General features: G+C 45.6%; 1 protein-coding gene across 1 annotated transcript; it reads right to left on the bottom strand.

Moving 5' to 3' along the window:
• Positions 1 to 5,457: 5,457 nt before the first annotated feature.
• LOC149324884 (atlastin-1-like) lies at positions 5,458 to 10,892 on the bottom strand. Its single transcript, XM_089565232.1, has 8 exons — positions 10,572 to 10,892; positions 10,303 to 10,515; positions 10,012 to 10,230; positions 9,798 to 9,962; positions 9,691 to 9,747; positions 9,564 to 9,635; positions 9,357 to 9,503; positions 5,458 to 5,943 (listed from the first exon to the last, which is right to left on the bottom strand). Exons 1-8 carry the CDS (start codon positions 10,890 to 10,892, stop codon positions 5,458 to 5,460), a joined length of 1,680 nt encoding a protein of 559 aa, XP_089421358.1.
• Between the last annotated feature and the right edge of the window lie 274 nt (positions 10,893 to 11,166).

Raw genomic sequence — 11,166 nt, 5'->3', positions numbered from 1 at the left:
GATGGCGTCCTCATGCAGATGGTCAGCGCATACGAATGCAACCTGAGGTGGTGGTGGTGAAAGCTCCTTTATTTTTAAACTGCAAAATAAACTTGAAAATTTAAGCGGTAACCATGACGCTAGGAGTATAACGACGGAAGCAAGGTCGGGCTTGAATGCATTCGTACTCTCATTTGCCAACACTGCTGCTTTGAATTTCATGTTAAAATTCACAGCTGAAGAGCATCTGCAAACCCGATGTCTAATAGGTTTGTAACGCTGCTGCAAAATACAGCACTCATTTTTTATTTCCGGAGAAAGCGTGAAGTCGCCTTTTTGAACCATCTGCTTCTACCTCGGAAAGTTATATTGCGTCATCTCTCTGTGGAGAAAAGTTAAAATTCTATAAATAACATTTAAACAGTTGATGGTTTGGTTTATGGCGGTTTAACTTTCCAAAGCGACTAAGGCTATGATGGACGTCGTAGTGATGGGCTCAGGAAATTTTGATTAACGTGCAATGATATCGTACAGTACACGGGCTTCAAGAATGCGACTGCCGCGGCATGGATGAATAAGAGCCGGAAGAGAAGATACCACAGTGAAATCAAATCAAATTTATCGATTACACATAAAGGTTAACATACACAGTAATATGGAGAGTACTGACATATACTGCTCGGAGTGCACCGGTACCCCAAATGGATAGCATGCATAAAAATACGTTTAAAACATGACACTCGTTGATTGTAAAAGGAATATTCGGATACTTGATACATAAAGAATAAACGAAAGAAGCAGAAAAAGTACAAAGGGTATAAAGACTGTTACGTTTCAAAAACAAAACATTTTGGGTTTATAGAACGTGCTTAAGCTTTAGAGCAAGGGCCGGCTTCATACTGCGGTGGCCATGATGGGAGGACGCTGTCTCCATTCTTCTAAGCACGGGTGCAGCAGGCTGGTTTAGCAGTGGCTTCTTAAAAGTCGGTGTGGTCGAAGTCTTGTAGCAGAAGTCAGCAGGGATTTTCCGTCGCTGAAAGAGACCGTCCCGCAGGAACACCTTATGAACCTCCGGCCACAAGACAGTCACTCCATTTTGCGAGCCTCCTGACTATTTGATGGTACCGGTCTAGAAGGTAAATATATATTTCCTGAAAACTAAACTACCTTTCACCTTGCTTGATGTTAGAGCCCTTTTATAGACCTCCACAAGGTGCAGTACAGCAATCGGCCTGCCCCCGACCGCGTCAGTCTAAAAACCAGAATTTGAAACATAGAACCAACATGCGACTAAAATGTCGTCGATTTATGTTTGTGGACTTCTTAGTCTTTCCAGCAAGGCAAGGTTAGAAATAATATACTGAAAGATGCCCACTTATGCATCAAATAAGCCACTGACGGCAAGTTACGCCAGAGGCAAGGAACACATTTTGCTAGCCCCAGGAACTCAGTCGACTACCCGGCTCCAAAAGTCTCGCTGGGCCACTTTTCCACGCCAACTTTCTTTTCCGGATAAGTGTCTAAGAAGTGTTAAAGAGAGTCTCCGCATAGAGCAATCTTTGAAGGACCATCAACATTCCTTACTGTCAGCAAAGAAAACAAAATGGTCGCGACAACAGGTCAGAGATGTACACACACGAGAACCACTTCTTAAGATCAGCTAAACGCCAAATATTTTTTTCTCAAATTTTGTTACAGTAACTTCGTTTACTGACTGCAAGCATGTTAGTACCTGTACAACATGCAGTTCACCGTAAAAGCATTGAAATATACCCTACACTATTGCAACGAAATTTCTGGTATCACTGTCTCAAAGTAAAGCTTTGATGTCAGGAATGACGGTAAATAGGCCATCTCCTGTTAGAGAGTCAAAGGCAACTCTCACAGAGAGTCTTTGGGCACTTTTATTCGCAAATTAAATATTTAAAAACCGAAATTAAATGTACAATAAACACACACCGAAAATCATATTCAATGTCGAATGAACAGAACTCATTCCATGTTTATTATGATTGCTACACCGCTCACATATTGATTTAACTATATTATTTGAAATACCACTCCTAAAATAACTGTAAAAATCATTCCAGTATTTAAAAATGAACCTTCGGATAAAATACCTCAGCGTAAAAAAGTGCTACTCAATACTTCTCTCCCCGCAGCGACAAAATGAAGGTATGATTATGTCATGAAGAAATTCATTTTACTGTAAATGCCCCATACAGAGATCTGTACAATTCTTTATGGCACCATTAAAAAGTGGTTATAACTATATTATTCTAAGGATTGCACTGTGACCGCTTTAGCCTGAACTCTCCCCATTTTTATGCAAATATCGAGCGCGACTTCTACTTGCTTCTACTAGGTAGCTTAAATATTTTTGCGGTGCGTTCAGGACTGATGGAATAGCGATCGGTCGTGCGCTTTTTCTAATCTAAGTATATATGATTTCATTGTCCCTTTAAGATTACACCGGAGCAATTAATATATTCGCATATCTACCCACTACAAGCTTGAAGTTTCTGTGCCAGCCTTAACTACTCGGTTCAAGCTAGGAGCCACCTTTAAACGCAAGATTTTGTTACGAATTGGAACATTAGACCACTCCTTTCGATATCACCATTACAACTTCTGACAAAATTATACATCTCACTCAAAATTATTGCATAAACGTAAGCCATTGGTTTTCTGCGGTGATCAACTACTCGCTGCGAGCAAAGGACAAAATTTGGAAGCAATATTTTTCAACGCATCGGAAGTTTAGGCCACTGTGGGCAGTACTTTTTACTTGGATATTGCATTATTTCACAGTTTCCTCACAATTAAGAGCGATGTCCAGTAAAACTGTACTTGGGCGACCTACTAGCATAGCTGCGGATAGAAATGTAAGACCTGGGCGCTTTTTGTGTGACAAAGATATTTTTTTCTACTGCTCTTTTGTGTCTTACAACATTCACATAAAAAAGCTGCTCTCAGATGGGGCTCATGATTCAGGAGGGAGGTATGAAAGCTTTGAAAGGAATATTATGTCATTTGTTGCATGGCAGGTTCTCTCAGATCATGAATGGCAGTTTGCCAATATCCCTCAAGAGAAAAGTATACAAAAAATGGCTGAGGCTTAGCTTAGGTTAAGCCTAGTCAGATGCGAAGCATACTGTCGCCGAGTTGCATATCGAGCACGCCGCTTGGCTAGACGTTCTTCACGCTCTTCATCAGTCTCTGTAGCACGCCGCAACTTTTGCTTCTCGTTCCAACGAGCAGCCCTGTCTCCAGGAGGCATCTCTATCCCGTGTACGCCTAGCAGAGGCAGGCGCACCCCCTTGTATACCGCCGCTCCAGCATCACGTGTTCACTACAGCGCACCTAGCGGCAGAAGCAGGAAACACATTGGCGCGACGCCTCGCGCGACGGCGCGAGCTGGGGCCCCGTTTCTCCTATGTCGTTACGTCACGCATCACGTGGTCCTCCTTGGTCGCGACGCCTCGCGCGACGGCGCGAGCTAGGCCCCCGTTTCTCATCTGCTGTGACGTCACGCACCACGTGGTCATCCTTGGTCACGACGCCTCGCGCGACGGCGCGAGTTGGGCCCCTGTTTTTCTTCTGCTGTGACGTCACACATCACGTGGTATGACATGGAGGTCACGAAAGGTCAATGGTAACGACACCGCCGCGCTCGAGGAGCTGGGTTGGGCTATTTTAGTATGCTTCGTATAAAACTGTATCTTACCAGTACTCACCTATGGGGCAGAAACGTGGGGGCTAACAGAGAGGGTTCAGCTTAAGTTAAGGATAACGCAGCGAGGTATGCAAAGAAAAATGATAGGTGTAATATTAAGAGATCGGAAGTGGGCGGAGTGGGTGAGAGAATAAACGCGGGTTAATGACATCCTAGTTGAAATCGAGATGAAGAAATGGGCTTGGGCAGGGCATGTAATGCGAAGGCAAGATAACCGCTGGTCCTTTAGGGTAGCGGAGTGGATTCCAAGAGAAGTCAAGCGTAGCAGGGGACGGCAGAAAGTTAGGTGGGCGGATGAGATTAAGAAATTTCGGGGTTTACCTTACTCCATATGTATTTGCAACACGCCGAAGCCTGTTCGGCGACGCTGCTGCTACCATCTTTTCGGTACTTCATATGCATCTTCAAAGTTGCCAGCTACGGCTTACTGAACTTTTACACTAATGTAAAATGCCGAGTTAAACAGGAAAGGTTCAATTTAGGAGGCAATATGGGCTTTGTTCGTGAAGGGCGAGGGAGACAGGCTGCTTTAGACTTATAACTGGAAGACGCCCTCTAGCTTACTGAATAGTTAAATGGTAATTTACTCAGGTTTCCCTGTGTTAAACGTATGAGACCATTCCACAAATCCAGAAGCTGTGACTTTCTTTGTGAACTGTTTCATGAGTAGTTTGTGGCCCTGAATCTTCCACAGAGTTTTCTGCGATGGCACTTGAACCACATGCACTGGGTAAATATGGAGCTGGAGCGCGCTGTTTTAAGGCGAAAGCCTTTAATGGCGCATACTGTCGACCGTTAACAAAGCGTGACACATGCGTTTAACTCTGCAACTAAAAATGGGAGACGAAAACCAATGGTTGCTTCAGATGGAGGAGGAAAAAAAATGAGCGTAGAAGCCAAGTTTGATAACTGTGCATTAATTAGGTAATTAACTAAAGGCAAAAATGACGAAATTGCGTCGAAATAACGCGGACGTCGTCATAGCCACGGGAATGGTGTGTCGTCACATCCACCGGAAGTCGTCACGGCATAGTGAAAGTTATCACGCGATGGTCGGAAAAACGTTGCATTTGTGCCAAATTAGATGGAGAGATGTGTAGTTAAGCGTAATTAACACTTCGGATCCCCGAAAGATGTATAATTTGGGTATCGATACAGCCACGGGAACGGTGTGACGTCACATCCACCGGAAGTCGTTACGGCATAGTGTCCTCGGCTTTCGCCTTTCAACACTTCAGTTCTCAAAGTGTCCTCGTAATTTTTCCTTTTGTAGCGGGTGTTTCGGCGCGCTAGGCACTACGATTTTTCTTTTATTTCTGGGTGCATCAGGTTAGGTATCCAACACTTTTTAGCTATAGAGCAGTGGCACAAGGCAGGTGCTATGGCAGCTGTTGCCGTGTCCTCCTTTCACTCTTGCCCGAAAGGACACACATACCAACAACCACCGTAACCTTGCAGTTCAGTGCAGCATCAAAACACACCATTCTAGCGCACACATCCGAAATTTGGCCCAATTACCCAAATTGACTGACATTTTTCTTAAATACGAGACACTTCCAGTAGCCTTAGAAATTTGGCCTTTAGGTTCACAACCTGATTCAGAAAGAGATCACGTTGGACAACTTCTAAGACGTCTGATAAATGTTGTCTTAAGTTGTAACAGCTCAAATGCTCTCAGGTAACAATGCTTGTGATACTGAAGGAATACTTCGCTATAGACTGGTACTCACCATGGAGAGACTTCATATCCATTCTTCGAGCAAACGGAGCCCTAATTCCAAGCCATACATTACGAGGGGGCTTAGAAACGGCAATGACTCCAAAAATTTTCTCATACTCGCGAAGAAGTTGGTCTTTAGGACCTTAACTGTGTTGCTTCTGGTCTCTCCATCGCACTGTGCTCTTTCCTCTTCCTTCCTTTTCTGGGCTTCCTCGAAGGCGACCACTTGTAGTGAGAGCCTCTTCTCGAGGGCTTCCCTTTCTTCTCTCATCTTTTGCTTCAATTTCTCATAAGCGGCTTTTTCCTCATTCCTCTTTTTCTCGGATGCTTGACATGCTTCATATTCCTCTCGGCACCTTTGCTGGGATTCCTCTAAGGCTCTCCTCTGCTCTTTAATCATCATCTCGAAGGCTTCTCTTTCTTCTCTCTTCTCTCTCTCTGCTTTTTCAAAGTTCTTCCGGTTCTCCGTGTTAGCTTCGACAAATCCGGCGGAGTATCCTTCGATGGCCTGGAAGGAAATTCGTGGAGGTTAGCTGGCTTTGGTTTGCGAAGCGGAATGGTTGCACATTTCTTACCCGCCGCGGTGGCTCAGAGCTTAAGGCGTTTGTCTACTGAGCCGGAGTACCCGGGTTCGAACCCGACCGCGCCGGTCACGTTTTGATAGAGGCTAAAAGCAAAAGGCGCCCTTGTGCAGTGCGATTCAGTGTACGTTAAAGATCCCCTGGCGGTCGAAATTATTCTGGACCCCTCCACTATGGCACCTCTTTCTTGCTTTCTACTTTTACTCCGGCCTTTATCCCTTCCCTTATGGCACTGTTCCGGCGTCCACCCAGATATGTGAAATAGTTACGGCATCATTTGCATTCCTCAAAACCAATTTTCATTTTACATTTCTTCTCCAACGTAGATGCAGCCAATTCGAGTTGGAACACGGCAGGGTTTCATGAATTCACGTGGAACTTCGCCATATAAAGGCGCTGCCTGGTTTCAATAAAATTAGTTGTGAGTTAGCGCTTTGTGTCTCGTCCTTGTCTTTTCGTGGTCTGCATGCTCTGGCGCTATATTCTTCAATTCAAGGGTTTCATGACTAAGGTGCATGTTTTATGGTGGTTTAAAGTCTCAAAGCAATTCAGGCTATGAGGGACGCCGTAGTGAAGGGCTCTGAAAATGTCGACCATCCGGGGTTCGTTATCGTGCACTGACATCGCACAGTACACAGGTCTCTAGAATTTCGCCTCCATCGAAATTCGACCACCGCGGCCGGGATCGAACACGCGCCTTTCGGGTCACCAGCTGAGCGGCATGACCACTGCGTCACCACGGCGGCTCATTCCTCGACTAAGAGTCTTTAGTATAGCTTTACCTTGGAATCCACTAAGCGAGAATAATAAACATTAGTCATTTATTTTGTTTAGTTGAACAATAAACATTATTCATTTATACTCTTTACCTTTTTTTTCTCTGGATCCTGACCTGATGCTATGACTTCCATCCGGCCTACCACGACGTGAAGCAACTTTGTTGTGTCGCCTGTGGCTTGGTGTCGTATTCAGAAACCATTACTCTACTGCCGCCGCGGTGGCTCAGTGGCTACGGTGCTCGGCTGCTGACCCTAAAGACGCGGGTTCGATCCCGGCCGTGGCGGCTGGAATTTCTTTGGAGGAGAAATTCTAGAGGCCCGTGTACTGTGCGATGCCAGTGCACGTTAAAGAACCCCAGGTGGTCGAAATTTCCGGAGCCCTCCACTGCGGCTTCTCTCATAGCCTTAGTCGCTTTGGGACGTTAAACCCCATAAAACCAAAACCAAAACTTTTACGACGTGAAGCAACTTTGTTGTGTCGCCTGTGGCTTGGTGTCGTATTCAGAAACCATTACTCTACTGCGATAGACATGGCTGATAACAAAGCATGTGACATCTGCGGCCGCGATGGGACCATATCTCATATTCTTTGTGAATGCCCAGCGAACTGTTCTTCGAGACATTCCCTACCCCATGCGCCGGAACACATCGATTCGTGCCCGCTCATGAAGTTCAAGATTATTGGACACTGGCCGCGGCGATCGTCGGCGTTGAGGGCCTGCCAGGCCGTCCTGCAGTTCTTAAGAGTGTTGAGCCTGCACGACAGCCTGTCAGTTTGCCCAAGTCTTTTCCACCTCTGCTTCTTCTTATCTCTCTCTTTTCTCCCTCACCTTTATATCCATGCGTCCCTTTCCCCCAGTGCAGTGTAGCAAACTGGTTTCCTTACCCGCCTTTCCTCCTCTTCTGCTAGTGACAAAAGCTAAAGTCATCATCATCATCATTATCATCAGCCTGACTACGCCCACTGCAGGGCAAAGGCCTCTCCCATGTCTCTCCAATTAACCGTGTCCTTCGCCAGTTGCGGCTATCGTATTCCCGCAAATTTCTTAATCTCATCCGCGCACCTAACTTTCTGCCGTCCCCCGCTACGCTTGCCTTCTCTTGGAATTCCCTCCGTTACCCTTGAGGACCAGCGGTTATCTCGCCTTCGCATTATATGCCCTGCCCAAGCCCACTTCTTCCTCTTGACTTCAACTAGGACGTCATTAACCCGCCTTTGTTCTCTCACCCACCCCGCCCGCTTCCGATCTCTTAACGTTACCCCTAGCATTTTTCATTCGATAGCTCGCTACGTTGTCCCTAACTTAAGCTGAACCCTCTTTGTTAGCCTCGACGTTTCTGCCCCATAGGTGAGTATCAGCAAGATGCAGCTGTTGTCTACATTTCTTTTGAGGGATATTCTTAAACTGCCATTCATGATCTCAGAGATCCAGCCATATGCGTTCCACCCCATTCTTATTCTTCTAGTTATTTCCCTGTCATGATTCGGAGCAGCTGTCACTACCTGCCTTAAGTAGACATATTCTCTTACTACTTCCAGCACCGTGCCATCAATTGCTAACTTCTGTTCTCTTGCTAGACTGTTGAATACTACTTTGGTCTTCTGCATGTGAATTTTTAGCCCCACTGTTCTGCTCTGCCTGTCTAACTCATTGATCATGCTTTGCAGTTCATGTCCTGAGTGACTTAGCAATGCAATGTCATAAGCGAATCGCAGACTACGTAGGCATTCTCCATTAACTCTTATGCCAACTGTTCCCATCTCAAGCACCGGAATACCGTCTGTAAACAGGCAGTGAATAGCACAGGCGATAACATGATCATGATAACATAACGATGTTCATAATAATGACGTTCATGATAACATGAACAAAATAAAGCAATCATTCCTTACATCTTATTATGACTGAGGGAAAGTGAATGATAGCGGCTGTAGCGACAAACTGCGTGGAATATGAGCGGCTCAGAACACCGGCTTTCACGTTCCTTTTAAACATACCCCAAGCCATGTCTGTTCACGACTCATTGTCATTTAAATAATTTTTTACGGTCTCAAACCTGGGTAGATTTTACTGTCCATGCTTGATAACGGGATTGTGCTATGAGGTTGGCACTCAGCTGTGCCAAAATATGCATATGCTGCCATGTTGTATTGCAACAGATATTTATTCAGCGGAAATCTAAAAAAACAGCCCTTCAGTGAGTACTGTTAAAGCAGGGAAAAATATGTGAAAGACGAACAATACATCCTATGGTATATTTGTTTGCGCTGTATAGTGGAATAATGCTTCTAAACCGAAGTAAAGCCTAAAAAGTGATTTATCCCTGTATATATTTCTAGACATATGCTTATTTAGTTGGTAAGATTGGTTAGGTCTCACCGGCACGTAGGGGTTGTTCTTCATCAACGTTGGTCGGCTAATGGTTGATTAAATTTTGTTTCATATGACGCTACAATATTGTTTAAAATCACGAACTGCAGAATAATGACATTTTCACGTCTTACCTTCTCTAAAAAAAACAGCAACATGTTGGGGAAAAAAGCTTAAATCGAAGCCTACCTTTAGGAGTGTCTTTCTGTATTGCTCCTTCAGGTCCTCGCCGCCCATATTCAAGGCGCTGTCGAACATGTGAAGAGCTTCCTCGCGTCGCTCCTCGAGACATCTGTTGAGCTCCTGCTCGCTCAGCCACTTACCGCCAAAGAACATCTGAGAGCGTCGTAAGAATGTGAGCCTAGAACCTCCCGAAATTTCCTTTGATTCACTTACCTCTTTCATGCCTCGCACAAAAAACGCACCAGCTTCTGCCAGAGCAGCAGCGTTCATTGCCGTGGCAGTCGCCTAAAAATAGAAAAAAAAGTTCTGAAACTGCCAAGTGCAAAATATAATTTCTCACCTCAAGCGCAGACTGAGGAGTGGGGATGTCACCCTTCTTGAAAGCCTCTCCATAGACCTGCACCAATCGCTCACTGTGACACGCGCAAACAGCATGCGTAGCTATACCTTAATTAAGGCGAATAGTTGCTTGCAAGTGATGCTGAAACCATTGATCCTTTTAGGATGCAAGTTTTCAGGGTGGGCGAGGCTGGATATAAATTCCCCTAAGTGCTGTCTGAAATTGGGCGAAGCGTCCGACAGGCATCCTTTGAAGTTCGGGTCCTCCGCCACCTGCGTGAGTAGTCGATTACTGCATGCACATGAAAGAGTTACGACGTACCTTAGCTCCTGGATGAGGCATCAGAAAGCAGGTCATCTCTTCGAAGGAGGACTGAACACCTTCGCGCAATTTTCGTAGCTCCTCAGGCGTATCTTCCGAAATCTCTAGGTACCGTTTTAGGTATTCTCGGCCCCCTTGTTCACCGAAGCTCAACTGGTGCGAATAGCTCCAATCCCGGATCAGAAACACCAGTTTCTGGAATGGCGCGTCAGTCACTTCCTGCAGTAACACAGGCTTCGTGAATTTAGTGCTTTAGTGGCCTCCAGTGAGATTCTTCCCCATGCTACGCACCTTTTGCACCAACTTTCCGTATTCGCAGAAGAATTGCAGATGCTGGAGGTCGTCCTCTCCAATGCGCTGCGAAAGATTGTAGATCTGCACTGAACTCAGCATTGTGCTGAGAGAAAATATAACCGCAGATTCCTTCATTGTGGAGTTCCCGTCGAAAGTGCCCTGGGTGTCCATCAAGACCACAGCCACCTCCTCCCCTTCAGGTGTAGGAACCTGCACAGATACGCAGTCAGTCTTCCAAAATTCTTTAGCAGGACTGATTTGCTTACCAGGAAAACCTCGCTCCAGAGGTTTATTCCCAGGGTCTCTCGCTCCCATCCTCCGCGCCAGGTGAATCCATCGAGTGTCCCGTCGGACTCGCAAAGCCAGTTGTCCCTACATTGACTTCGCAGGCAGCGTATAAAGAAGTTAAGCAAGAAGGACTTCCCTTTCCGAAAGGCCCCAGCCACCGAGATCACAACCACGGGCTTGTCCTTGACTCGGTCGTCCAGTAACAGTCGTTTCAAGGCTGCCACATCGAGCTCCAGCTTTTTATGGTCCTTGGAATTGAAGATACCTACCTCGAGGCAAATTTTCGGTTGTTCCTCCATTGCGAACCTGGGAATATTGACTCGCATGAGAAGATATTAGGGAGTGGGCATGGGAAGTTACGATTTCCACCAACAGATGAACCTAACCTAACCTAACCTAACCTAACCTAACCTAACCTAACCTAACTGAAAATAAAAAAACTAAAAACTGCTGCCCGTGACAACTACATTTTTATAGTTACAGCAATGGGGGTCTGGCATTATGAGGAATAAATCTGCCTAGGATGCTGAATGTATTGTCAGTATTTCGTGGGCATGGAAGTACGGCAGCAGA

This window comes from Amblyomma mixtum, unplaced genomic scaffold (genome assembly GCF_055824585.1).
Source record: "Amblyomma mixtum isolate Tamu unplaced genomic scaffold, ASM5582458v1 scaffold_13, whole genome shotgun sequence".
Lineage (NCBI taxonomy): Eukaryota > Metazoa > Arthropoda > Arachnida > Ixodida > Ixodidae > Amblyomma > Amblyomma mixtum.
This window is presented reverse-complemented; position numbering and strand designations above follow the sequence as displayed.

Bases quoted from the DNA above. Each gene is read 5' to 3' on its own strand.
- LOC149324884 (XM_089565232.1), bottom strand. From the start codon at position 10,892: ATGGAGGAACAACCGAAAATTTGCCTCGAGGTAGGTATCTTCAATTCC. The intron at 9,748-9,797 runs GTATAGCTACGC...CGATTGGTGCAG, and splicing joins AACTATTCGCCTTAATTAAG to GTCTATGGAGAGGCTTTCAA. The intron at 9,636-9,690 runs GTGAGAAATTAT...TTCTATTTTTAG, and splicing joins CTCCTCAGTCTGCGCTTGAG to GCGACTGCCACGGCAATGAA.